Here is a 27,187-nt window from a genome sequence, read left to right on the forward strand (position 1 = left end):
AGCAGGAATTCTACATTGGGAATTCGCTGTGGTCCGTTCTCGGTGCCACTGCTTTCCACGGGGCTCCACCAGGCACCTGCCTTTTTCATGTCACATCAGCAGCTAGCCCAGAGTGAGGTGGGTTGTGGGTAATGCGGGGATGGGACAGCCACTCAGTGGAGATCTAGGGAGTGGCAACAGTGTGTGCCCAGGGGTGTATCCCGTGGTACCGGACAGGAGCTGCTGCTGAGACTCTGGGGGATGATGGGCTTGTGTGGAAGGGGCATGGATGGGGGATGTGGAAGATCCCAGGTGCGCTGGCCCGGATTGAAATAGGGTTTCTGACCCAGGGTGTGGAGCAGAGAGTGCCCCGTGTACACTAGGGGGTGGCCTGGAGGTGCTGCTAGGACAGGGCAGTGCAACAGGGTGTTTCGCATGTGTTCCCCCCCAACCCCCACCACTTCTCAGGTAACAGCTCTGCTGGGTGATTGCTCCAGCTGGGCTGAAACCCAGGGCGCGGGGGGAATCACCCCTCCCCCCCCGGGAATAATCAAGTTTAGGGAGGTGGTTATGAAGCTGGGACCATGGGGCAGCAGAGAGAACAGGGGCCGTCGCCTGGGTTTGCTGGCAGGCGCCGTTACCACCATATTAATGGCATGTGATGCTAAACTGGAGAGCGATGCAAACCTCACTGAGGACGGAGATACAATACAAAGGTGCCTCGAGAGACTAGAGACGTGGGCAAAGGCCATGTGCTCTGATAACCCACCCTGCAGGAGCGCGGCCCCCAGGGAGCGACATGGAGACTTGGGGCTGGACATGCAGATGTGGCTGGGGAGCGCTTGGGTCCGAGGGCCTCAGCAGCTGAGACCCGTGAGTGTTGAAGGGAGATGGGAGCAGGGCTGCGGGGTCTGGAGGGGAGATTAACAGCCTGCTGAAGGGACTTCTGGTGGCAGCAGCTGTTTTCCTATCTTGACACCAGGGAACCTGTCAACAGCTGCTTGGGGTGTGAGCCCTGCGGGGGGGGCCCCTACAGTGTGCGCCAAGGAGAGTGAGGCGCGGCAACAGGGTGAAACGGAGAGAAGGAAAATGCAGGGTGGCTGTCTGGGACCAGCATTCTGGCAGCCAGATGCACCCAGGCTGTCAAGGGGACAGGGTGGAAACCCAGCTGCTTGAGTCATTTAATACTGTCCTGGGCAAGACACCTGGCGTGAGCCCGGCCCTGAACCGAGTGGGTGCGATGGAGTTAACAGAGCTTCCCATCCCTGACATCTGAAATCCTCACCCTGCTGGCTCACGTCTTTTCTGAGGGAGTCCCCTTTAATTCCATGCGTAGTACAAGAGGGCAGGGGAGGTGGGCTGTGGGCTGGATGACGCCAGGCCCCGGGGACAGGGCCCAGCTGGGCTGTGGGCTGGGTGATGTGGGGGGGGGGGCGGGGGCCCAGCTGGGCCATGGGCTGGGGGGGGTGGCCTGGCTCAGGCGGGGGCTAGTTGACCCCAGGGCCCCGGGGTGGTGGCTCGGCTCAGGTGTAGGCTGGGCCATGCGGGGCTATGGAGGAGCGGACAGTCCACGGGAGAGCCCAGCAAGCGCTGCTGCATGCAGGCGGCTCAGGGCAGCCCCAGCTCTGTCAGGTGTCTGGGTGCTGCTCCCTGCAGCCGCTGTGGTTCTTGGGCCCTGTGCAGGAGGGGCACTGGCCTGGGTCACTCGAGGGGTTCCATCTACTCTCAGCTTGTAGCATGAGCCCAAAGTAAGGCCCCGTGAGTGGAGCAGGGGCTGCGGGCAGGAGCTGGCTCCCAGGTGCTCTGAACCTCCAGCCCCGGCCTAACTGGCTCCTTGCCCCCGGCTTCTGGCCCTGATTTATTCCCAATAACCTTGTGGTCTCAGTGAGGAGAGTCTGGCATGTCTGGGCTGCTCTGTGCATCCGGCTGAGAGCGCAGTCCAGCCAAAGCCTGCAGCGTGGGAGCGAACACGAGCTGCCTTAGCATCCTGATGGGGAGGGGAAAGGGAGCCTGCTTCCAATTAGCGCTACAGCCGGAGCCACCCTCCAGGAGGTGCCTGGGACCCCCGGGAGTGTCCTGCTTCCCCAGCTCAGCCTCTGGTGCAGCGAAGGGCAGTGGGAGGGTGAGGAGCTCCCAGGAGCTGGAGGTGCTGACTGAGTGGGAGGTGAGCAGGGTCACACGCTCAGCGTGCTTTGCCGCTCCAGGAGCTGGGCCTCTCCAGTGAAGCAGCAGGGCAAATGCCATGACTGGGGAAAGTCAGCTCCTCCCTGTAGTCTGGGCAGGAGCAGGCTGGGGCTGGCGGCCCAGAATGCACAGACAGAGCAAGTGGGAGGGCCAGAGGCCAGTGCCTTGGGGAGTGCCCGCGTGCAGGGCCTCCGTGCAGCACGGCTAGGGTCAGTGGTATGGGGCGTGCGTGTCTGTGTGTTTCGGGACCAGTGTGCAAGGCATGACAGTGCGCTGCAGACGGGCAGTGAGTGTGTCTGGGTACAGGGGAGAGACAAAGTGATTACGGGGGGAGTGAAGTATACGGGGAGCACGTACATATAGAGGTGTACGGAGGGCTCAGGAGAGCAGTACATGGAGAGCTCTCTTCGTTTGCTGGTGTGTGTGTGTGTGTATATGGATAGGCTGTTGGTTTGTGAACTCTGGGGGCGGGTCTGTGTGTTAGGTAGAAGGTAGATGTGTGTGTGTGTAAAGTGGGTGTGGGGGAGGCGTGTGTGGTGCATGTGGTGGGTGTATATGGGGGAGGTCTGTGCAATACACTGGGAGTTTAAGGGGCGGGTGTATTTTATGTATAAAGTGGATGTTTCTGAGGGAGATGTGTGTTTGTATGAGGGGGTTGTGCACGCAGTGGAGGGGTGTGCATGTATGCGCTGGGGAGAAGCATGTGGGTGGGGAGTGTATGCAGTGGGGGGAGGGCTGTAGCTGGGGGTGCATGTGATGGGTGGAAGGGGCAGGTATGTGGTGCATGCAGCAGGGGAGTGGATGGGGGAGGCATGGGAGTGGGTGCATGCAGTGGGGGAAGGATGTGGGTGGAGGAGAGGGGTGCATAGGTGGCGCATGCGGGGGGGAACGTGTGTGTGGGGTGCATGCGGCCAGGGGGAGGGATGCAAGTGGGGGGGCATGGGTGTGTATGCGGTGCATGTGTTGGGAGGGGATGTGGGGTGCGGTGTGCATGTGGCCAGGGGAGGGATGTAGGTGGGGCGGAGGGGAATGTATGCGGTGCATACAGCGGGGGGAGACAGACGTGTGTGCGGGGGGTGCATGCGGCCGGGGGAAGGGATGTAGGAGAGGGGAGGGTATGTATGTGGCGCATACAGCGTGGGGGTCGGAGGTGTGTGGACACCCATGGGGCAGGACGAGGCTAGTTGTAGCCTCCTTCCCAGCAGCCGGCCATCCTGTATCTCCGCTTCTCTGTGCCCTGGCCCAGCCCAGCCCAGCTCTGAATGCTCAGGGCGTTGAGCTTTGTGTCAAGCCCCAGAGCCCGCGGAGCATGGGGGGGGACTCCGCTTTGCGGGGTGTTGTGATTAATTGCCGCTGTTCCTTCTCATGCTCCTTTTATCCCAGCTTTAGATCGATGACTTTCCCTAGAGCCGGGCTGCGGGGGCAGGGGATGGCATCCCTTTGCAAGGAGCGGGGGGCCCCAGAAGCACTGGCCCGAGCGATCCCAGGGAGCTGAGAGTTACAAAAGGCCCCTTTCAGCTTCCAGCCTATATTGTGTGCGCTGTGCCCCGGCTGTGACTGCAGCGCAGGGAGATGTACCAGTGCAGGCACTGTGGCAGCATGTGCTTCAGCGGGGCTGTACCAGCCCACCTGCACCCTGGTCACCTCGGGCATGGCTCGCCCACGTTGCAGCCATGTCGCTGCATCGTCATGGCAGGTATCAGGCATGTCTACACCCGTGGTCCCAGCTTCGCCATTCCCTGAAAGTTCTGAGGCCGGCTCTGTGCTCCCCCTGGGTTAGTGCCGAGCCACGCGAGTGGCGCGAATGGGCCAGAGAGGGCAGGTTAACTCTCTCTCTCTCTCCCTCTTAGAAAAGAGACAGGACAACGGGCGAGTGTATTACGTGAACCACAACACACGGACCACCCAGTGGGAGGATCCTCGCACACAGGGGTAGGGAGCCACCTTTGCTTGGCTAGGTCACGCTCTGACAAGTGGGCCCCTAACCACAACAGAGTTTTGTGCTAGTGACTCCAGCGTCTGAGAGCTCAGGACATGGGCGCCGGAGCAGTCCTGCAGACAGACACCGGCCGGCCGGGGGCAAAAGCATCAAGCAGGGGGAGGGGGCATGCTGGTTTCTCCTGGGAATCTTGTCTGAGACCATCTTCCAGGCCCCAGACTAGGAGGCAGCCACGGCCCAGGCCCCCATGCAAGGGGAACACTCGGGGCTGGTTTGGGCAGGAGGAGGCACTTCCCATGTAGGCCCTCCGAGGTCCGTGCCCCCTCCTGCTGCATGGCTCTGTGCTTGGGTTCCCGCCCCACGCTGGGCCAGTGCAGCCAGAGAGTGAGTCCTGGGGGTGCTGTGCTGCACTCCCCACTGGACACTTCTCCTGGGAGACGCTGAGCGCAGTGTTAGCTGGAGTCCATCTCCTGGGGCTGAGATCACACTGTGCAGGGCTCCTGGCCCAGGGCTGATCCAGGTGCCTCCCAGGCCCCTGCCAGTCCTGCAGCGTGGAAGGGATTCCTGGGAGCCGGGACAGAGCTGCAGCTACAAGGAGATGCCTGGGGCTTAGGGGAGCAGTGAGGGGCTGGGGGCCAGGAGCTGCACTTGTTCCTAGACTAGGGGTGTGTGTAGGAGCAGGCCATGCAGGGAGAACCGGACTCTCTGGCCCCCAGCGTGCCTGTGTCCAGTAATCTTTTCCTTGTGCTGGGCAGGATGATCCAGGAGCCGGCCCTGCCGCCTGGCTGGGAGATGAAATACACCAGCGAGGGGGTGCGCTATTTTGTGGATCACAACACTCGCACCACCACCTTCAAAGACCCACGCCCCGGCTTTGAGTCTGGGTAAGATGTTCCCTGCCAGGGCCCCTCCTCCATTCACTGCTGCGTGCTGCCTGGTGGCTCGCACACAGGCTAGGAGCTGGGACCTGGCACTTCTGTCCTCTGCTCTGCAGCCTTGGGCCACTCACACGTACCCCCGTCAGGAGGGGTGAGGCTCTCACGAGGTGCTGGGAAGATGCCAAGTGCTGCTGTTTGTGCAGGACTCTGAATCGTGGCCTGTGCACCTTTAGGGTGGCCTGGGGCCGAGTAACCGATGGCTGGTGGTTGTGCCTCCCCACCACCCGATGCCCGGCGGCTGGGCCTGCTCACACCGGGCTTCTGTTCCCCTAGTGCCCAGCTGCTCAAGGCTGGCCAGTCCCCAGCCACGGAGCAGGTGGTGGCTGCTGTATTGTGAGGGAGCTCTCCTGGCTGGAGCTGGTGCTCAGCTCCTGGAGGAGGTGGCTCTGCCAGTGCGCAGGGTGGGAGGGTTCTCATTCACGGCCCGTGTGTTTGCTCCTGTAGGAATAAGCAGGGGGGTTCCCCTGGGGCTTACGACCGAAGCTTTCGCTGGAAATATCACCAGTTCCGCTTCCTGTGTCATGTGAGTACGGGGGAGTTGGGCACAGAGGCTAGGGGAGGGGGAGTCGGGAGGATCAGGACCGCCTCTCGCTCAGCCAGGCTGGGGGCGGCTGGAAGGGGTGCGGGAGGCTCAGTGGGAGGGCAGAGCTGTGCTGACTCTGAGCCCAGTGCCTGTGTTTGATTCCAGTCGAATGCGCTGCCCAGCCACGTGAAGATCAGCGTTTCCCGGCAGACGCTCTTTGAGGACTCCTTCCAGCAGGTGAGTCCCTGCGCAGGGGAGGGCCGCATGCAGGGCTCGGCACTGTGAAACGGGACGTGTAGCAGGGTCCAGGGATTCAGGAGCCTGGCTGCCCCTGGATATCGGGGCAGTCCCTATGCGATGGGCCCCTGTGGGTGACGAGTCCCGTCTCTTACCCCTCGTAGATTATGAACATGAAGCCCTATGACCTGCGGCGCCGGCTGTACATCATCATGCGCGGCGAGGAGGGGCTGGACTACGGCGGCATCGCCAGGTGAGTCCTGCTGAGCGGAGAGGTGTCCGCTGCGGCGGGGCACGGGGGGCGGCTGGGGGCTTTCACAGGGCTGAGCTCGGGCTCCTGTTCCTCTCCCAGGGCCCTGCTCAGAGAAGCCTAGGGCACATCCCCGGCTGGGTCCTCATGAGAAATGGCCTGTACCTTGTGTGCACTGCAGTAACAAAACAGAGCCAGAGGGCCCGACGCCGGGCTCTGCCTGCACCCCCGGGGCTGGGGAACCGGGGGAGGGGGGGGGCGCTCTGCCTGTGCCCCTGGGGCTGGGGAACGGCGGGGGGGAGCTCTGCCTGCGCCTGCGGGGCTGGGGAACGGGGGGGGGGGCTCTGCCTGCGCCCCCGGGGCTGGGGAACCGGGGGAGGGGGGGGCGCTCTGCCTGTGCCCCTGGGGCTGGGGAACGGCGGGGGGGAGCTCTGCCTGCGCCTGCGGGGCTGGGGAACGGGGGGGGGGCTCTGCCTGCGCCCCCGGGGCTGGGGAACGGGGGGGGGCTCTGCCTGCGCCCCCGGGGCTGGGGTACCGGGGGGGGGCTCTGCCTGCGCCCCGGGGCTGGGGTACCCGGGGGGGCTCTGCCTGGGGCTGGGGAACGGGGGGGCGGGGCTTTGCCTGCGCCCCCGGGGCTGGGGAACGGGGGGGGGGCTCTGCCTGCGCCCCCGGGGCTGGGGTACCGGGGGGGGGGGCTCTGCCTGCGCCCCGGGGCTGGGGTACCCGGGGGGGCTCTGCCTGGGGCTGGGGAACGGGGGGGGCGGGGCTCTGCCTGCGCCCCCGGTGCTGGGGAACGGGGGGGGGCTCTGCCTGGGGCTGGGGTACCGGGGGGGGGCTCTGCCTGCGCCCCGGGGCTGGGGGAACGGGGGGAGCTCTGCCTGGGGCTGGGGAACGGGGGGGCTCTGCCTGCGCCCCCGGGCTGGGGGAACGGGGGGGGCTCTGCCTGGGGCTGGGGAACGGGGGGGGCTCTGCCTGCGCCCCGGGGCTGGGGTACCGGGGGGGGCTCTGCCTGGGACTGGGGAACGGGGGGGGCTCTGCCTGAGCCCTGGGGCTGGGGTACCGGGGGGGGCTCTGCCTGGGACTGGGGAACGGGGGGGGCTCTGCCTGAGCCCTGGGGCTGGGGTACCGGGGGGGGCTCTGCCTGGGGCTGGGGTACCGGGGGGTGGGCTCTGCCTGCGCCCCGGGGCTGGGGGAACGGGGGGGGCTCTGCCTGGGGCTGGGGAACGGGGGGGGCTCTGCCTGCGCCCCGGGGCTGGGGTACCGGGGGGGGCTCTGCCTGGGACTGGGGAACGGGGGGGGCTCTGCCTGAGCCCCGGGGCTGGGGTACCGGGGGGGGCTCTGCCTGGGACTGGGGAACGGGGGGGGCTCTGCCTGCGCCCCGGGGCTGGGGTACCGGGGGGGGCTCTGCCTGGGACTGGGGAACGGGGGGGGGCTCTGCCTGCGCCCCGGGGCTGGGGGGCTCAGCCGGGGCTCTGAGGAAAGCCTCGTGGAGCGGCGTTCGGCCAGAGGAGGGGCCTGTGTCACTGCTGGCTCCAGCCTGCCTCTGCCTGGGTGGCTGGCTCGGTGCCATAACTCTTCTTCCTCCCTCCCCGCCTCCCTCCCTCCCCCGGCTCCCTGGTGTCCTCGTGTCTGTCACGCCCCAACTCCTCCTTCTCCACGGTGACCCTGCTCCCATCCCTGGGCCGTGGGCTCCTGCTCTCTGTGTCTCTCTCTGTGTCCTGCCAGTGGTTTTACCCTATGGTAGGTTACGTCATGCTGTTCTACCACAGGGTAGAACCACGGACAGGATACCGGGCGCTCTCTGCGTTGGAGGACGACTCGTCTCCCTGAGCTGCTAGGGAGGACCAAGGCAAGGACCATGCGCCTCTCCTGTGCTTCTCCAGGGAGCTAGCGAGCCAGGAAGGGGCAGTGTTCCCTGCACGGAGCCATGGGAGACGAGGCTCATGCGGGGAGAGGGGGCAGAGACAGTCAGATCCATTTCAGGAAGGGCGCGTGCGTGTGCCCTAGGGGCAGGCAGGGGTATGTGGGTTTGCGCGTGTATGTGCTCTGGGCACAGGCAGGTGTGTGCACTGGGCTGGGGTGTGTGTGCAGGCATGTGCACATACGTGTGCGTGTGCTCTGGGCGTGGCCAGGCATGTGAGGGGGTGTGTGCAGGCATGCGCATGTGGGTGTGTGTCCGTGCTCTGGGCGCAGGCAGGCCTGGGGGCGCGGGTGTCCGTGCTCTGGGTGCGGGCAGGCCTGGGGGCATGGGCAGGCCTGGGGGCGCGGGTGTCCCTGCTCCGGGCACGGGCAGGCCTGGCTCCGCAGGTGTCCGTGCTCTGGGCGCAGGCAGGCCTGGGGGCGCGGGTGTCCGTGCTCTGGGCGCGGGCAGGCCTGGGGGCGCAGGCAGGCCTGGGGGCGCGGGTGTCCGTGCTCTGGGCGCGGGCAGGCCTGGGGGCACGGGCAGGCCTGGGGGCGCGGGTGTCCCTGCTCTGGGCATGGGCAGGCCTGGCTGCGCAGGTGTCTGTGCTCTGGGCACGGGCAGGCCTGGGGGGCACGGGTGTCCATGCTCTGGATGCGGGCAGGCCTGGGGGCGCGGGTGTCTCTGCTCTGGGCACGGGCAGGCCTGGGGACGCGGGCAGGCCTAGGGGCACAGGTGTCCGTGCTCTGGGCGCGGGCAGGCCTGGGGGCGTGGGTGTCCCTGCTCTGGGCGCGGGCAGGCCTGGGGGCGCAGGTGTCCCTGCTCTGGGCGCGGGCAGGCCTGGGGGCGCAGGTGTCCCTGCTCTGGGCGCGGGCAGGCCTGGGGGGCACGGGTGTCCCTGCTCTGGGCGCGGGCAGGCCTGGGGGCACGGGTGTCCCTGCTCTGGGCGCGGGCAGGCCTGGGGGCACGGGCAGGCCTGGGGGCGCGGGTGTCCCTGCTCTGGGCACGGGCAGGCCTGGCTGCGCAGGTGTCCGTGCTCTGGGCTCGGGCAGGCCTGGGGGCGCGGGTGTCTCTGCTCTGGGCACGGGCAGGCCTGGGGGCGCGGGCAGGCCTAGGGGCACAGGTGTCCGTGCTCTGGGCGCGGGCAGGCCTGGGGGCGCGGGTGTCCCTGCTCTGGGCGCGGGCAGGCCTGGGGGCGCAGGTGTCCCTGCTCTGGGCGCGGGCAGGCCTGGGGGCGCGGGTGTCCGTGCTCTGGGCGCGGGCAGGCCTGGGGGGCACGGGTGTCCATGCTCTGGGCGCGGGCAGGCCTGGGGGCACGGGCAGGCCTGGGGGCGCGGGTGTCCGTGCTCTGGGCGCGGGCAGGCCTGGGGGCGCGGGTGTCCGTGCTCTGGGCGTGGGCAGGCCTGGGGGCACGGGTGTCCCTGCTCTGGGCATGGGTATGGGTGCACTGGGGGTGGGCAGGCGCGTGGGGGTTGTGTGTGGGCGGGTGTGAGTGAGTGTGGTGGGGACAGGCAAGCAGGCAGGTGTGTGTGGCTGGTGGGAGTGTGCAGACCTGGGCAGGGAGACGTGTGTGTGTGTGTAGTACAGGGATACTCTGGGGCCCCTGGCATCCCTGCCAGGCCAAGGGCTGATGCCAGTGAGTGCTGCTCTCTCCTAAAATGCTTCCCCGGCTCCATGTAGCAGTGCTGAAATGCAGCTGCCTTGGGGTGGAGGCTGACATGGGCTAGTGAGGCCCCCCGTCCCCCCCAGGCCTGTTCAGTCTGCACCCAGCGGAGACGGGCTGGTGTGCCGGGGGTGTGCCGCAGCAGACGGCATGCGCAGGCCGAGTGAAGGCGTCTGGGCTGCTCCCTTTCCCCAGGTGAAGCTCTTGTATGCAGGGGCCAGTAGGCCCAGACCCGCCTGCGCGCTGGCCCCCCGGAGCCCCGGTCCTGCTGCCTGGAGAGCAGGAGTGGAGCAGCTGCAGCTCTGCCCTCCTGGGGGTGCCGAGCACCCGTCACTGCGCTCTGTTCTCTCCTTCCCCAGGGAGTGGTTCTTCCTGCTGTCCCACGAGGTGCTCAACCCCATGTACTGCCTGTTCGAATACGCCGGGAAGAACAACTACTGCCTGCAGATTAACCCCGCGTCCTCCATCAACCCCGACCACCTCACCTACTTCCGCTTCATCGGCCGCTTCATCGCCATGGTGAGCGCCCCGGGCGCCGGCAGGGCAGGGGGAGAAAGGAGCCAGTCGGTCAGGAGGGGAGGCGGGGCCGGGGGTGCCGCAGAGTGGGGACGAGGGGCAGGGATTGGACGGGGCTCAGCCACTTAAACCCGAAAATGTTCCCAGCCGTGGCCCCGGAGGGGGAACTGCCCGCCCTGCTCCCCAGCTCCTTGGAGGGCCAGCAGCTCCCTGCTGGTCTCTGGCAGGGTCGGGCCCCGCAGGGCAGGCTGGCCCGGGCGAGGTGGACAGGAGCAGCCGGTCTCTGTGCTGGGGGAGCAGCTGGTCGCTTGCGGGGCCCAGCCTCGACTTGGGGGCGGAGGGCAATGATGGCACCAAAGGTGGCTCCATGCCAGAGGCCAGGACTCATGGGGGGAGCCGTGTGCTTGGCTGGACTGTGGGCTCCACCAGATCTGCAGCCTCAGGAACCGCTTGGGGGTCAGGGTGCACTGTGAGTGGGGTAGGGGCGCAGGGCTCTGGGGTCTGCATCTGTGGGGGTGGTGAGAAGGGTGTCTCTGTGGGGCGTGTATTGTGGGGCCGCAGTAGGGCCTGTGCATCAGAGGAGGCACAGAGGGTGGCTGGAGGGGGCGGTCTGTGTATCAGAGGAGGTTCAGGGAGGAGGGTGGTCGGAGAGGGGATGTTTGTATCGGAGGGGGTTCGGGGGGTGTTCAGCGGGGGGGAGTCTGTGTATCGGAGGGAGTTCGGGGGGGATGTTCAGGGGGAATCTGTGTATTGGAGGGGGATCGAGGGGTGTTCAGGGGGGGGTCTGTGTAGCGGAGGAGGTTCGGGGGGGATGTTCAGAGGTGGGGGTCTGTGTATCGGAGGAGGTTCGGGGGGATGTTCAGAGGGGGGGTCTGTGTATCGGAGGAGGTTCGGGGGGGATGTTCGGGGGGGTGTCTGTGTATCGGAGGAGGTTCGGGGGGGATGTTCAGAGGGGGGGTCTGTGTATCGGAGGAGGTTGGGGGGGGTTTGGGGGGGTGTCTGTGTATCGGAGGAGGTTCGGGGGGGTGTCTCTATCGGAGGAGGTTCTGGGGGGATGTTCAGAGGGGGGGGTCTGTATATCGGAGGAGGTTCGGGGGGATGTTCGGGGGGGGGTCTGTGTCTCGGAGGAGGTTCGGGGGGGATGTTCGGGGGGGCTCTCTGTATCGGAGGAGGTTCGGGGGGGATGTTCGGGGGGGTCTGTGTATCGGAGGAGGTTCGGGGGGGATGTTCAGAGGGGGGGTCTGTGTATCGGAGGAGGTTCGGGGGGATGTTCGGGGGGGGTCAGTGTATCGGAGGAGGTTCGGGGGGATGTTCGGGGGGGGGTCAGTGTATCGGAGGAGGTTCGGGAGGATGTTCGGGGGGGGTCAGTGTATCGGAGGAGGTTCGGGGGGATGTTCGGGGGGGGTCTGTGTATCGGAGGAGGTTCGGGGGGGATGTTCGGGGGGGTGTCTGTGTATCGGAGGAGGTTCGGGGGGGAGGTTCGGGGGGGGGGTCTGTGTATCGGAGGAGGTTCGGGGGGGATGTTCGGGGGAGGGTCTGTGTATCGGAGGAGGTTCGGGGGGGATGTTCGGGGGGGTGTCTGTGTATCGGAGGAGGTTCGGGGGGGATGTTCGGGGGGGTGTCTGTGTATCGGAGGAGGTTCTGGGGGGATGTTCGGGGGGGGTCTGTGTATCGGAGGAGGTGCTGGGGGATGTTCAGAGGGGGGGTCTGTGTATCGGAGGAGGTTTGGGGGGATGTTCGGGGGAGGGTCTGTGTGTCAGAGGAGGTTCCCGGGGCCTCGCCCAGCTGTACTGCGGGGATGTGCCCAGCTCCTTGGCTGCCACCCCAGCGTTCCAGTTGATCTGCAGCTTTGGGGACTATTTTTAGCCCCAACAACGTGAGATTTTCCAGCTGCTCAAACCCCAGCGTGACTCCCCCTGTCTCTGGTGGCCTGAGCCCAGCCTCATCTCCCCATGGCCTGGGGCTCAGGCCTGGCAGGGGCTGGGGCTCAGAGTACCCCTGCTCTGGGATCGGCCCCTCCATGGTGCCACGCTCAGAAAACGGATACGTTCTTCCCAGGTCTCCCCCAGCCGCCCGGCTCTGCTTGGAGTAGAGCCGGATCCCCATAAACCCCCCAACTATTAATCACCGCTGGGCTGCTCCAGACAAGTGTCTGCATTGTTTTTGGCTGCCTTTGCCTTGAGGCTCCTGGAAGCCAGGATCCAGGGCGGCCACAGCAGGGCTGTTTAAACAAGTGCTCTTAATAGAGCTGCGAAGGGAGAGGGAGACGCCATGGAATTGGGGGGTGGGAGGGAAGTTGGGTGCTCTGCACGCCCAGCACTGCAGGCAGGACTCCTGTGCTCCCGAGAGAGCTGCCCCCCTTGGGATTCAGGACTGGGCTGTGCCATCGTGAGGGGCCACGTTCTCCACCCCGTTACCTAGTCGCCAGCCTCTGGGACCTGTCCCCCTTGCCAGCTGTGCTCCATGGCCATGCTGGGACCCAGAGCCTGTGACCGGGGTGTTCTCTCCCGCGCAGGCGCTGTATCATGGAAAATTCATTGACACTGGCTTCACGCTCCCCTTCTACAAACGCATGCTTAACAAGAGACCCACGCTGAAGGACCTGGAATCCATCGACCCTGAGTTCTACAACTCCATCGTCTGGATCAAGTCAGTGCCTCTCCCCTGCCAGCCCCAGCCTTGACCCAGAGGCCCTGCTTCTCTAGGGGTGATGGGGCAAAGTTCCCATACAGGGTGGTCTCTGCCCACGCTGGCCACACTCCAGGGCTCGGTGTGCTGAGGATCCTGCCTCGGGCCTGGTGTATCAGACCCACCAACGCCTGCACACGAGCCGGTGAAATCTCCAAGCAGCTGCGGAAAAGCCAGCCATGTCAAGGCATGCAGCTTGGTCACACTGACCCCAGGGTCCCCGTGGGGAGTGCTGCGGCCCCCATCCTGCCAGATCTCGCCGTGCCCAGGCCTTGCTGGGTGCAGCCAGGCTAATGTTCCTTGTGTCGCTGCTCCCCTAGGGAGAACAGCCTGGAGGAGTGTGGCCTGGAGCTGTACTTCATCCAGGACATGGAGATTCTGGGCAAGGTGACAACACACGAGCTGAAGGAAGGAGGGGAGAGTATCCGGGTGACGGAGGAGAATAAGGAAGAGTATATCATGTAAGTACCAGTGCCTGGGCTCTAGATGGTCTGCTGCTCCCCCAACCTTGGCATGGAGTGTGGGGTTCGGGGGCATGGCACTGCTCCTGGGGCTCCTTGGCTTTGATGTGGGCAGCAGGCATGAGGAGATGGGCTGGGAGGGCATTCAGTCTGGGATCTGGCTCTGGTGATCGGGGCTGTGTTGCCAGCACTTCAAGAGAGGGGAGGTAGGGCGTTGGGAGAGGTTCTTATTTACCTCTGCCCCAGGCCTTGCGGCTGCAGCCGCTTGGCTGCCTGCCCACCACAGCTCTGGGTGCTGCTGGTTCAGTGCTGAGTCGGGCCCAGGCAGCAGAAGAATCCCCCAAACCCGGTTCGAGTTGGTGCATCCCTGCCGCCAGGCCAGGCTTCTGGAGAGGCTTTGCCAGCGCACCCACGACAGCAGGTCTCTGTTCCCAAAGTGCCCTCTGCCGGCAGGCCCTTGGAGAGCCACCGCTCTGGGCTTTGGAGGGAAGGAGCACAACACAAGAAAGGATCGGGAGGAACCTTGAGAATTTGCCAGGCTCCTCTCCCCTGCACTTGCCCTGCTGCTGGCCAGGAACGTCTGCTCCACTCCTGGCCCCAGAGGTTCAGAAGGCAGGGCCAGCAGGATCCTGCAGGGCTCTGGGTATTGGTTGCAGGTACCATGTCTGAGGGCTTGGCCGGGGTGCGTGACGTGTTGTGTCTGCCCTCGCAGGCTGCTGACAGACTGGAGGTTCACGCGGGGCGTGGAGGAGCAGACCAAAGCCTTCCTGGATGGCTTCAATGAGGTGGCGCCGCTGGAGTGGCTGCGGTACTTTGATGAGAAGGAGCTCGAGGTGAGTCAGCGGAGTGCTGGGTCTCAGCATCCGGGCTGGGCGAGTCTCGAGCATTGGTGCTCGCTGTCCCACAGCAGAGAGGTCCTAGCCTCAGCTGGGGCAGGAGGGGCTGCCGGCTAATAGCCAAGAACCCCTCAATCTGGCTCAGGGCCCAGTAAAAATACAGTTTGTATTTAACTTTGCTCCTGAAATGCTGCACTGGCTGGGGGACATTATCTGGGCACAAGCTCTCATGCCATCTGCTGGAAGTTGTCGGGCCTGTAGAGCAAGTGACCTACTGCCGGGCTGGCCTCTATTGAGCTGGAGACTTCCTGCCATGCCCCTGACTTCTCCAGTGCCCGGGGCACGGGCGGAACTGGAACCCTGCTGCCTAGTCTGACCCTGGAGACATTGGTGCATGTGCCCCTCCAGCCGTTCTCCCGCTTAGAGTGCGGGCGGGGCAGAGTCCGTGGCTCGGCTGTTGACTTGTCCCCTGGTTCCCTAGCTGATGCTCTGCGGCATGCAGGAGATGGACATGAGTGACTGGCAGAAGAACACCATCTACCGGCACTACACCAAGAACAGCAAGCAGATCCAGTGGTTCTGGCAGGTGAGCCTGAATGGCACCTGGGCCCTGGTCAGCGAGCGGGAGTGGGGTTGAGAGGCAGGATCAGCCTCGCCAGCCTCCAGCAGAGTGAGATGAAACCGAGCACGTCTCCAGCATGAGGGCTCTGGTCCTGGCTGGCAGCGGCTCCGGAGCTGCCCAGGGCGGCAGGCAGCACTTAGTGGTCAGCCTGTTTCCAGCAATAGCTGCTGCTCTGGGGGAGGCAGGATGGGAGAGGGTGGCAAAAGAGGCTGGAAATAAAGCAGCCCCAGTTCAGGTGCCTCTTCTCTTCAGTAAGCGGTCAGAACGGAACGGGAGCAAACTAGCCCTCAGCCGGGGCAGCGTGGGGTAAAGCCCGCGTCCAGGAGGGACAGCAGGAGAAGCGGCTCCTGTTGCGTTCTCAGGGCCGGGGTGGGGTCATCTCTCCTGAGGATTCTCAGGCTGGGCACTACTCCCATCCCGCACCCCTGTGGATTGTAGATTAGATCCTGCAGCCTCAGCGTCTGGGGGACACTCTGTGTTTTGCAGTTTGGTTTCCTGTTGGAGCTGGACAGGTGCCACAAAGGCAGGAGGGAGAGATGCTGCCCCCAAGCCCCATTGCTGAAGCCAGGAGCACACGGGTGATGGCAGAATCCCGGTCTCATTGCATCTACTCTGTTGGTTTCAGGTGATTAAGGAGATGGACAATGAGAAGAGGATCCGGCTTTTACAGTTCGTTACAGGGACCTGCCGCCTACCAGTTGGAGGATTCGCAGAGCTCATTGGTATTTATCCCCAGCTGCCCCAGGGGGAATAAAGGAGAGAGAGAGACTCGTGATAGTCCAGTGGTGTGGAAGGACCGGGAGCAGAGGGGGGCAATGTTGTGACTGTTATACTCGCCTTTCCACAGTACATCTCAGAGCATTTTACAAAGGCAGGGAAGTAAGCCAAGGCCCATAGAAGGGACAGACTTCCCCCAGCTCTCACATTTTTAACCAAATGTTGTACAGTACTAAGCCAAATGCCTTACAGCAGGCGGAGGATGTCTGTCAACACAGTGACCTTTGTCAACCAAACCTGTAATCTCATCGAACAATGGGATCAGTATTGTTTGACAAAACTTAATTTCCATAAAACCAGGCTGTTTGGCATTTAATTCTTTACTGATTGCATCTCGTATCAGCCTTTCCATTATTTTCATGGAATTGATGTAAAGCTAGTCAGCATATAGTTACCCAGGTTATCCTGTTTTCCCTTATTAAATACTGTCCCATTAGCATTTTTCCCAGTCCCCTGGAATTTCCCCAGTGTTACAAAATTTGTTAAATATCAACATCAGTGGCTCAGAGAGTTCCTCAGCCAATTGTTTTAAAACTCTTGAATTAAAGTTATCTGATCCTGCATGTTTAAAAATGTTTAACTTAGCAGTTGCTATTTAACATCCTCCCTTGTTACTGTTGGAATAGAAAGTATTCCATTATTACTATAAGCTGTGACTATTCCATGGAGCTTTTTTCCAAATACAGAAAAGAAATAATTATTGAATACTTCTGCCTCATCTGTATCAATGATAATTTTACCATCCCTGTCTGTTAACTGACCTATGCCTTTGCTAGGATTTCTTCTGTTCCTCGTGTATTTTTTAAAATTCCTTTTCATTGTCCTTAAACGTACTGGGCATAGATTTTTTCACTGATACCTTTAGCCTCCCTTATCAATAGTCTGCATTTCATCACTGCTAATTTATACTCAATGCTATCAACTTCCTTCTTTTTCCATTTGTTATATATTATTTTTAGTTCTGTTTCTACTTTTCTTATTAATCAGGATATTTTTTAATTGAAGAAGCATTCCTTTGTAATTGTGAAATTGTGTTTTGTTGGGTATTTAGTTAAGTTTTCCTAGACAACTCCCAATTACCTTTCATGTTTTGTTTAAATTGTTTAAATTTTTCTTCCTAATCATTTTTACTCATAATGATTTTCAACTTTTAGCCCAAAGTATATGTATTACTGATCAGGACTGTTCGCTCGTAACAAACGTAATCCGTCATGATCATTTTCACCTAGGCAACCACTCATTTTCATTCAGTGATCAGTTCATCTTCAGATATCAAAATGAGGTCTAATATGGAATTACCCTGAGCTGTTTGCAATATTTGTTGAGTTAGAAAATTGTCTATAATTTTTAGAAACTCCAGGGACATTTCCACCCTGACAGCAGGAGACCTCTAGCATGTGTCCCTCAGACTGAAATCCCCCAGGATAAGTTTTTCTTCCTGCACATTATATGTAGCTGTTGAAAGAGCTGTAAGTCCCGCTTTCTAGTCTGGTTTGGTGATCTCTAAGGGATTGCCACCAGTAGCCCATCTTTGCCATAGCATGCCAGATGAATGGTCTGTCCAGTCCAGCATCCTGTCGCTGACAGTGACCAGTACCAGCTGCTTCAGAGGAAGGTAGAAGAAACCCCTTAGTGGTCATTTATGCACTAACATACCTATCAGGGAAATTTCTTCCTGATCCCAGGCAGGTAATGTTGGCTTAAGCCCTGGAGCAAAAGAGCTGTAATACTTGATAAGGGAAATGCTTATCCGAGTTAGTGTTACTGTGGGTAATCTTATTACCCATATAAATCCCTACTGAGCTCTTTGCCTCAGTGAGATCTTGTGGCGGTGAGTTCCACAGGTTAGCTATATGTTGCGTGAAGTGTCCTTTCCAGCTTTGTGTTTCCTTTCCTGTAACGTAATGAGTTGTTCTGTTTGTGACTGACAGGCAGTAATGGGCCGCAGAAGTTCTGTATTGATAAAGTTGGCAAAGAGACGTGGCTGCCCCGGAGTCACACCTGGTGAGTCTCACTCCTCTTGGAGCAGGTGGGGGTGAATCCAAGCAGTCTGTGTGGGGCTGCCCCTTGCTTCCTCTCAAACCAGCTCCACCATGGGCTTTGCAGGGGATGTGGCCACAACTTCCGTGTGCTGGGACCAGCTTATGCATCTCCAGGTGCAGCCCTGGAGCATGGCTGAGAAAGCAGAGAGATGCCCCTGCCTCAGGAGAGCATGCGGTGGGGGAGGGAGGCGGGAATTGCCACTACATTGACAGCCTTTGTTTTCTCGCCAGCTTTAATCGCCTGGATCTTCCTCCCTACAAGAGCTATGAACAGCTGAAGGAGAAGCTGCTGTATGCCATTGAGGAGACAGAAGGCTTTGGCCAGGAGTAATGGAGCTTGCTCCTTCCCCAGCATCCCCCGGCCGGCCCAGGGCAGAGCAGCGTCTGGAGCAGGCTGCAAGCTGGGTGCTCTTGCTCTCAGCGCGGGCAGAGAGCGCCTGTCACTGAGCAGTTTGTCTCCCTCCCTCCCTGGGAGTTTTTTCTGTCACTCTTGTTCCTGTGTTAGGCTTGTGCCAATGCAGCCCAATGGCAGACGGGCTGCCCCCCCACCTCCAAAGCGAGCCCAAGGTGTAAGGGGGGAGACGGACCCAAGAGCCCGCCCATATGCCGCTACTGAGGGGGAATGAAGCAGATAGCTGGGAGGGGACTGGATCGCTGGCCCCTTGCCACACGGTGTCCTCCCGGGGGGCGGACCCTGTACAAGTTCCAGTCGCTGTCCAACTGCAGCCCAGTGTCTGAGCTCCAGACCTTGGGGTCTTTGGGCCTGCAGCAGGGACCCCCTGAGAGACGGCGGTGTCCCCACAAGGCTGGGCAGTAGTGAAGACACCTTCCCCCTCCCCGAGCCACCTTGCACCAAAGAAGTGTGTGCAAATGTTACCTCTGCCACCTGGAAAACAGGCATTGAACGTGCTCGAATGAATGAATGAAAAGCAGAGAATTCCGAACAAACCCAGTGATTTCCTGCGGTGTGTCTTTCCTTTGTTAGTGCCACAGAGCCGTTTAGCTGTGGCCCTGCGTCCCTTTGGATTGAGGCTGCTCACTGCAGCCACAAGAGGCCAGAGCTCGGAACGGCCTGAGACAGCAGGGCTGGGTGGGCACTTCTGTCTGGGGAGCTCCTGCCAGGGCCTAGCGCTGGACAGAGCGTTTTAGAGTTAGCTGCAGTTCAAATGAACAGAGAACTGCTTTTTAAGTGTCATTTTTCACTTCTGTTTTTCCTGGTGTATCGATAAAGTAGCTTAAACTCCTACTCAGGTGGTCCAGGGTAGTGACATCCATGGGCCCAATCCTGCCGCCACAGAGGCAATGGCAAAACTCCCATTGACTTCCCACCCAATGACCATGGGGTGCCCTTTTCCTTTCCATTGTGCAGCAACTCATGGGACCCTTTGTCTCTGTACAGGTTGGGAACTCTGCCCCGAAGGAGTGACCAGTGGGGAGGGCCGCCATGAGGCAGGGCAGGCTCGGCATAGGCCTGTGCTTTGTGTTGCGTGCTTTGATTTGCGAGTGCCTGTGGCCCCCCGGCTCGTTATTTAACTATTTAAATGGAATGTCTTGCTAGGTGGTGGTGATGCTCTTCAGTAGGATCCTAGAGGCTCGCTAATGTTTCGTACCGTCAATGCGCCGTTCTCTCTCTCTGGTTCGGCAGCGACTGCAGCTGAGTGCTGTGAAATGGGCTCTTTCGCCGCTGAAACGAGCAGGTAGCTTTTTTAAGCAGTGACCCCTCCAGACTTGCCCTGAGGGCGGCAGCTGAGTGCCCATGTGTGAAGAGCTCATGTGGCCTTTGCTCGGTCTGTGGGTTCAAGTGGGAACTCTTGGCCTGATTCTTCTGTCACAGACTGTGGTGGAGATCAGAAGCCCTTGGAGTTACGCTGATGAAAGTGAGGGCAGAATCCAGCTCTCTGCCATTTGCCTTGATGCTGTTTCCTTATTCTACAACCTCTGCCGGCCTAGGCTGCTGCCACAGGGAGTTCACCCTTCCAAGGCTTGAGAACAGCAATGGCCCAAGTGTTGGTGTGTGCGTGGGGGGCGGGCCCCTGCGTGCGTGTGAGAGCATCTGTGTACATAGCTGTATATAATGAAGTCTATGGATACAACAAATTGCAATAGCTTTTGAGCAGTAACCTCGATAGTTTTGTACTGCACCATCCTGCCTCAGTGATGCCAATTTCTTGTGCAATAAAGGATCAGCAGCTGCTTGGGGGTTTGCTTGTGACTCTGTGAAGGTGGCAGATCACTACAGTCCTGTGAAGAGAGAGGTTCTGTCCAGGGCTTAAATTCTTACAGAGTATTTCCCACAGCACCCCCCATCCCCAAGATGCTATAAAAACTCCAGGGGGGTTGAAAATATTTACTGGACCTCTGCTCTGTCTTCTCCTGCTGAATTTAACCCTGGTTCTGTCCCCGTCTCTCTGGGCAGCTGGAGCCCTGGGGGAATGCTCCCAAGGAGCAGAGCACAGCCCCCTCGGGCACGCAGAATGCACTGTAAAGTCATGGAAGTAGGAAGGAAACGTCTAAAAACTGCAGCACGTGTTTGTGGCCCCAGCATGGGGAATTCAGGCACCAGCAGCAGCTTCTGCCCTCATCACTGTAAGTCCTGAGTGCCTTCAGGGACAGCTGGACTCTTCCGGTGCCATTCTGCGTGTGGGACATGAGACAGAGGGTAGAGCCTGCATTGCACCCTCCCCTCCCCTGACTGGTGCTGGGCAGGGGCTTTGTGGAGAAGGTGGGGGGCTGCTCTGTCGCACTGGACGGAGCAGCCTGGAATGTTACTAACTCCTGTCTGTAGAGCACCTAGTACTATGGGACCTCTGGGTGCTGCTATAAATCCTCCACCCCCTGATCCTCAGCTGTCCATTGCTCCACTGTACCGTCCTGGCCCGGAGCCAGCAGGGGCTAACCTGCAAAGGGAGGCTTTGGGAGCTGAACTGCTAGGGTGGAACAGAACTTGGAGCTGGCCTTGCATGTGCATTTGCTCGTTGCTGTTCTGGAGGGGCTTGGTGAGGGGCAGAGGGGGGCTGTGTGGAATGAAGTGAGCATCCCCAGCAAAGATGGGCAGCTGCCCCTGAAGGGCAGGTTATGGAGGCTGGTCGGCCGGGCTTGCTCGGAGAGGAGAGATGGTTGTGGCATCACCTATGTGTCGGGGTGAGGAGGCTCCCATCCCCATCTCCAGGAGCTAGGATAGTTAGACCACACACTGCAGCAGCCTCAGGCTGACAGTGCCCCATTGTGAAAGCCTGGGTCATCTGGACCACTGCAGTGGAAGGGGAGAGTTAGAGCTGCTCCTCAAATGACTAGGGGCAGTTTGCTTGATGCTGCCTAAGCCCATAGCATTGGGCAAATGAACAAATCATCTGTTGGCCCATAGGAGAGTGTCATCCACCCGAGGTCCTGCAGAGATGCGGGCCCTGGACCCCACAGCAAAGGTAGTATCTGAGCCACATTAGACTGCTGGCCTTCAGTGTCTCCCCACCCCGAGTCCACTAGCTCCTGCTGCCTGGGAACAAGGGCCGGCACTGATGGGCTGTGTGCTGGAGGAGTTGGGTCCAGCTTCTGGGACAGCAGGAGTTGGGACACTTGATGGAGTCCAGGAATGGTTGGCAGTTCTGAGCTGGTATTTGGATGGTGGTTGCAGCAGGGTGGGGTGGCTTGTTTGGGGGAGGATTTTGCAGCTAAGGGAAGGGTGGAAGCATTGGGGCAATTTCCCTGCTGAGGATCCTTGTCTTCAGCGTCTTGAGGGCCAGGCCCTTTCTGGGGCTAAAGGGCAGTGTGGTAAATGGACGGAATGGAGAGGAGGGGCCAGCGGCTTTGACAGTTAAACACGTTCAGCCTGGAATACAGCCAAGAGCCAAGTTTGCTTAAGGACACGGAGCTGCAGTGTTCGTGGGAGAGAAAAGCTTTCAGGTGCCCCAGCAGCAACCAGTTCAATGTCAGCCACAGAGACCCCCACCCCACCTGCTTTCCTTGTTCCATCCTGGAATGTGCCCAGAGGGCTTGGAGTGGGATCTAGATTTTAGTTGCTACCCACATGCCCATTTTTGGGGAGTAAGTGTCTGTATGGGCCATGTATGCAGTGAATGAGCCTGCACTCCACCACGAGCAGGCACTGCAGCCCTCCTCCCCGCTGCCCTGCCAGAGGTGAGGCTGATGGCTCCTGAAAGGCTGTAATTGATGGGAAGGTGGTACACTGGCTTTTTTATATTCCAGAGCAATAAGCTGGGTTGTTTGCAACTCTACCGCTCACAGACCTGTGGCACAGCCACCAAATGCCCACCCAGTGACTGCATTCTGGGGCAGGAGACTCCCAAGACAGCTGGAAAAATCCAGACAGTATAACACAGCCGGACCTTTGCAGAGCACGAACAGTGACAAGTTCCCATTTCAGACATTCATAGAGTCCAAAGCCAGACTGACCTTCTGTATCAACAAGCCAGAGACCTGCCCCAAAATAACACGTAGCACAAAGCTTTTAGAAAAATAGCCCACCTTGACTTAAAAATTGCCAGGGATGGAGTATCCACCATGACCCTTGGTAAATTGTGCCAATGGATAATTACTCTCCTAGTTAAAAATTTACACCTTATTTCTAGTCTAGCTTCAACTTCCAGCCATTGGATCATGCTATACCTTGTGTCGCTAGATTGAAGAGCCCATTATTAAATATTTGTTCCCTGTGTAGTTACTTGTGGACTGTAATCAAATCACCCCTTAAGCTTCTCTTTGTTAAGCTAAATAGACTGAGGTCTTTGAGTCTGTCACTACAAGGCATATGATCTCATCCTTTAATCATTCTTGTGGATCTTCTCTGAACCCTCTACAATTTATCAACATCCTTCTTGAATTGTGGGCACCAGCACTGGATACAGGATTCCAGCATTGGTTACACCAGTGCCAAATACAGATGTAAAATAACCTCTCTGCTTCTCCTTGAGATTCCTGTTTATGCATCCCAGGATCGCATTAGCCCTTTTGGCCACACTGGCAGCTCACGTTCAGTTAATTATCCACCACAACTCCCAAATCTTTTTCAGAGTCACTACTACCCAGGGTAAGTGTGGCCTGCATTCTTTGTTCCCAGATGTTTACATTTAGCCATATTAAAACACATATTGTTTGCTTGCACCCCGTTTACCAAGCGATCCAGATTGCGCTGACTCAATGACTGGCCTCCTCATCATTTACTGTGAACCCAGTTTTTGTGTTATCTGCAGTGATGATTTTCTGTTCTCTTTCAAGTCATTGTTAAGAATATTAAATAACGCAGGGCCAAGAACCAATCCCTGCAGCACCCCACTGGAAACACCCACTCAATGACAATTCCGTTTACAGTTACATTTTGAGACCTATCAGTTAGCCAGTTTTTATGCCATTTAATGTGTGCCACGGTCATTTTATATTGTTCTAGTTTTTTAATCAAAATGTTTTGTGGTACCCAGTCAAACACCTTGGCTTAAGTCTAAGTCTGTTATGTCCGTATTAGTAGCTTTAGCAATCGATTTTGTAATCTCATCAAAAAAAGCTATCAAGTTAGTTTGACAGGGTCTATTTTCCATAAAGCCATGGCTTTGCATTAATGACATTACCCTTCTTTACTTCTTTATTAATTGAGTCCTGGATCAGCTGCTCCATTATTTTGCCTGGGATCGATGTCAGGCGAACAGGCTTGTAATTACCTAAGTCACCCTGGTTACTCTTTTTAAAAACTGGTACAACAGCAGTTTTCTTCCAGTCTTCTGGAACCTCTGTAGTGTCCAAGACTTACTGAAAACCAACATTAACAGTCCAGTGACCTCACTGGCCAGCTCTTTTAAAACTCTTGGATGCAAGTTATCTGGACCTGCTGATTTTAAAATGTCTGACTTTAGTAGCTTTTTTAACATCTGCCAGAGAGACTAGCGGAATGGAATGAATGTTATCACCATATGATGAGACCAAATCATCTGTTTCCCCCCCAAATACAGCAGAGAACTCCTTTATCTTTACTGCATTATTATTGATAATGCAATCATTTCCATCTAGTAATGGACCAATGCCATTGTCTGGATTCTTTTTGTTCCTAACATATTTCAAAAACTTCTTCTCGTCCTTAACTCTGCTGGCCACTGATTTCTTCTTGTGTCCCTTGGCTTCCCTTATTAATTTTCTACAATTCCCGACTTCTGATTTATATTCATTTCTATCAACTTCTCCTTTCTTCCATCTTGTAGATATTTTAAAATTTTTTTTACTGCAGGCTTCACTTCCCCTCTAAACCAGGTCCATTTTTTAACCAGCATGGCCTTCTTCCTCAATTGTGGCTTTTTGGGGCATCTAGTAAGGTGTGTTCTTAAATGATTCCCAATTATCATTAACATTTTTCTGATTAAATTTTTCTTTCCAACTGATTGGGCTCTTAATTGTTTTCAACTTTGTGAAATTGGCCCTATTAAAGCACCAACTGTATATATTACTGATCTAGACTTTATTCTGCTTGCACATTATAATGCGACCAAGTCATAATCACTTGTACCTAATCTACCATTAACTTTTAGTTCCGTGATCAGTTCCTCTTTATCTGTTAGTACAAGTTTAATAAAAAGTTCCCCTGTGTTGGCTGAAACTCTTCGAGTTTGGAAATTTTCATTTATAATGTTTAGACATTCCAAGACTGGTTTAGTACTGGCAGCATGAAACCTGAAGCGTATGTCTTTCAAATTGAATTCCCCCCCGCTCATGAAGGGTTTTTTAGTATGCATAGATAAGTGTGTAAGGGAGGCGGTCACCCTGTTCCCTAGGGTGACTTAGTGGTCTGCAGCAGACATCAACTAATACCCCATCTTGTGCTTTATCTGTTAGGACATTAAGCCATAAATATTCAAGATCATTTTCTTCAGAGCAGTCAGTGACTTGGAAACAGGTAATGCCATTTTTGATAGAGTGCCATTCCTCCGTCCCTTCTGACCACTTGATCCTTCCTAAACAGGTTATCATCATTGATTTTAAAAGTTCCACCAAAATCTCACCTGGTGAATCATCCCACAAAGGTCCCGTAATACCAACTGGATTGAATTGATGCCCATAAATATTATTCCCCTCCCTCTTGTCTGTTACCCAGGCTTCTAGCCTTGGGCTATAGGCAATTCATGAATTTTGTCTCTCCACGTCCTTTGGTTCCTTGATTAATTTTGTACTTCACATCTTCCCACTTCCTACCCTCCCCTTTTGCTATTAGTTTAACCCCCGGACTCCTCATTGTACACACATGCAAGAAACCCTTTACAACCAGAGCCAGAGGAAGGCGTGTGTGTGTAGGTGGGGAGGGGAACTAATCCCATCACCTGCTCTGGAAGATCCCTAGCAGAACTCAGACACAGTGGGAAAATAACGTTGCCTTCAAAGGGCTCGGCCCAGAGAAGTATGAGCAGTAGTGACGGTCTGGAGGTGGTACTAGCTAGTGGCCACAGCCACACACACAGCAGACAGACACACTCTGCAGCACACACACACAGCAATACGTGTTAGTAGTTCACAGCACCCAGAGGTAAGTAAGGTGCTTCACAGAAAATACATGCAAAGTAGGTCTCTGCCCCGAGGAGCTCACCATCTGTGTGCTGGGTTTGACATACAGGGGTGTGTGAAGGGCACTGGCTGCACATACAGGACTGCACACGTACCCGGAAGCAGTATTTGCTGCTCTTGCGGTTTCAGGCTCACTAAGGCAGGTGGTGCTACAGAAAGGAGCCTGGTGGGAGTGGTTCGAACCTGGTGAAGACAGAAGCATGGCAGACGGTCTGAAAGGCCCATCTAAGTACAGCGACAAGAGAAGGAGACTGAGATGGATAGGGGAAGGAAACGACAAATAACAAGGGAAAGCCCATATTTAAATCAATGCTGGGTCCTATAGCACAGTTTAGTCACAATCCCTTTAGCTGTAGCTGCCTGCTCCCTACTAGCTCTTCCCCCCTGCAGGGGCTGGGCTCTTATAGGAACCTGTTTCCCAGCATGCCTGGGGCTGACTCTTTAAGTTTGGCAAAGCCAATCAGCTCTAGCCCTTAAGCAGCAATTTGGGTCATTACAGCTGCACCGTCCTGCTGACTGGTGAGTGTCCTTGTTTTCTTCTGGTCCCTGTGGCACTGGCATGTCCAGAGCAAAGCCTGTATTGATTTGAGTGGGTGACAGTCAGGCTGGGAGCAGGTGAAGGAAGGCGGGTTCAGAGGCAGAGGGGAAGGACCGAGGGAAAGCCAGCCAGGAACGGTCTGGGGAAAGGCTGGGAGCTGGGGAAAGCAGCAGGGATGGTGAGACGTGTCAGCCACATAGCTAAACAGGAGCCACCAGCAGCCCAGAAAAGGCCTGGCTCAGGACGCCATTCCCATGGCAGTGGCTTCTGATGCTGCTTCTCTAGGGGGCTCTGCCACCGCTGGTTTCCCAGCCCGTGTAAATGGCTGATTATGTGCAGAATGTGGGCTCCTAGTTTGGCTGTGCCTGTAACGGTGGAAGCCTGTGCTCGCTGGCTCTGCGGCAGGGCTGGGGCCCAGATCGTTCACAGCAAGGAACCCAAGCAGGAGACGTGAGCTTCAGTGTAAATCCCCTGGAGACGGGGAAGCAGCCGGTGCCGCTGGGGCTCCGTTGTGCTGGGTGCTGCACAGACAGAGGAATGATGCTCCCTGCCCCGAAGCGCTGACATGCTAACCAAGAGGTTGTGCTGGAGCAGGGGAGGCAGCTGCTGGATGGATTTGGAGCCTGCTCCTGTGGGTAACCCAAATCTTTTCCTGAACGTGAGGATGGACAAGTTGTGCCCCGGGCGTTGTTGGAAAGCCAATGCTTTAATTGGGGCAGCGTTTCCATGGAGTGTAACGTCCTGATGGGGGTAGTGCTGCCCTGCACCAGCCCGTCGTCTTGCCAAAGGTGGTTGTGCAGCATGTGCGTGGTGAGACTATGGTCGTGCTAGGCATCAGGACATCACTTAGGTGAGCAGCAGAAGATCCAAGGGGGAAAGAAAAATAGAAAGGCCTCAAGGCCCCATTGCTACAAGAGGACTCAGGTCTGGGGAACTAGGATCTGACGCAAATTAGTTCAGCCATTCAGACTGGATTTTTTCCCCCTCCATTAATCTAATAATCGGCAGAATTTGCAAACCTCTCCCCCCTTTCCCTGTACGAGAGCTGGAGAGGGTTAGAATGGGGTGCAACCGTTCTGCACTAAGGCTGCCTATCCTGGCCCAATCTATCATCATGCTAAGAATGGGTCAAAAAAGCCATGCCAGGGCCTGGTGATTTGATTCAGTTCCACTTCAGACTCCCTGCCACCCCCCCCCCAGCCACGGGAAGGCAGTGGCAGTTGGCAAGAAAACTAACTGGAATTCATGTCACTTTTCATCGCTGCCCTAGCACAAGGCATGACATCACTTTCACACTAGTAGTGAGTTAAGTCGGACTGTGGTCTGGCAATTAACTTGCCCGCTAAAAGCCTCTTCTGGATGCCATTAGCAGCTGACTGTGCCCTAGGCCAAACCCCCTTGGAATGCATTGAGTCCAATCATGAAAAGAAAAGATTTTCTGAAGTATTTCCTCTGTAATTATAGGGCCTGTAGTCAGAGGCTGAGGGTTTAGTCAAGGCTGTCACTAGATTGAAGAAAACAGCAGAGCTGGAATCCTGCA

At 58.0% G+C, this 27,187-nt stretch overlaps 1 protein-coding gene across 4 annotated transcripts in view; it reads left to right on the top strand.

Annotated features, from left to right (window-relative positions):
* The window catches only part of WWP2 (WW domain containing E3 ubiquitin protein ligase 2), an 89,494-nt gene extending 69,744 nt beyond the window's left edge, over window positions 1–19,750 (top strand). For all 4 annotated transcript variants that reach the window (XM_037878175.2, XM_037878176.1, XM_037878177.1 and 1 more), the window contains 13 exons: window positions 4,014–4,095; window positions 4,858–4,986; window positions 5,485–5,563; window positions 5,729–5,800; window positions 5,965–6,053; window positions 9,973–10,132; window positions 12,645–12,778; window positions 13,138–13,278; window positions 13,991–14,111; window positions 14,596–14,700; window positions 15,362–15,458; window positions 17,445–17,517; window positions 17,787–19,750. In XM_037878175.2, the coding sequence (XP_037734103.1) occupies window positions 4,014–4,095; window positions 4,858–4,986; window positions 5,485–5,563; window positions 5,729–5,800; window positions 5,965–6,053; window positions 9,973–10,132; window positions 12,645–12,778; window positions 13,138–13,278; window positions 13,991–14,111; window positions 14,596–14,700; window positions 15,362–15,458; window positions 17,445–17,517; window positions 17,787–17,886 (1,382 nt within the window). In that variant the 3' untranslated portion in view covers window positions 17,887–19,750. The remainder of the gene's footprint in view (window positions 1–4,013; window positions 4,096–4,857; window positions 4,987–5,484; window positions 5,564–5,728; window positions 5,801–5,964; window positions 6,054–9,972; window positions 10,133–12,644; window positions 12,779–13,137; window positions 13,279–13,990; window positions 14,112–14,595; window positions 14,701–15,361; window positions 15,459–17,444; window positions 17,518–17,786) is intronic.
* The last annotated feature ends 7,437 nt before the right edge of the window (window positions 19,751–27,187 follow it).

Source organism: Chelonia mydas, chromosome 12 (genome assembly GCF_015237465.2).
Source record: "Chelonia mydas isolate rCheMyd1 chromosome 12, rCheMyd1.pri.v2, whole genome shotgun sequence".
Lineage (NCBI taxonomy): Eukaryota > Metazoa > Chordata > Testudines > Cheloniidae > Chelonia > Chelonia mydas.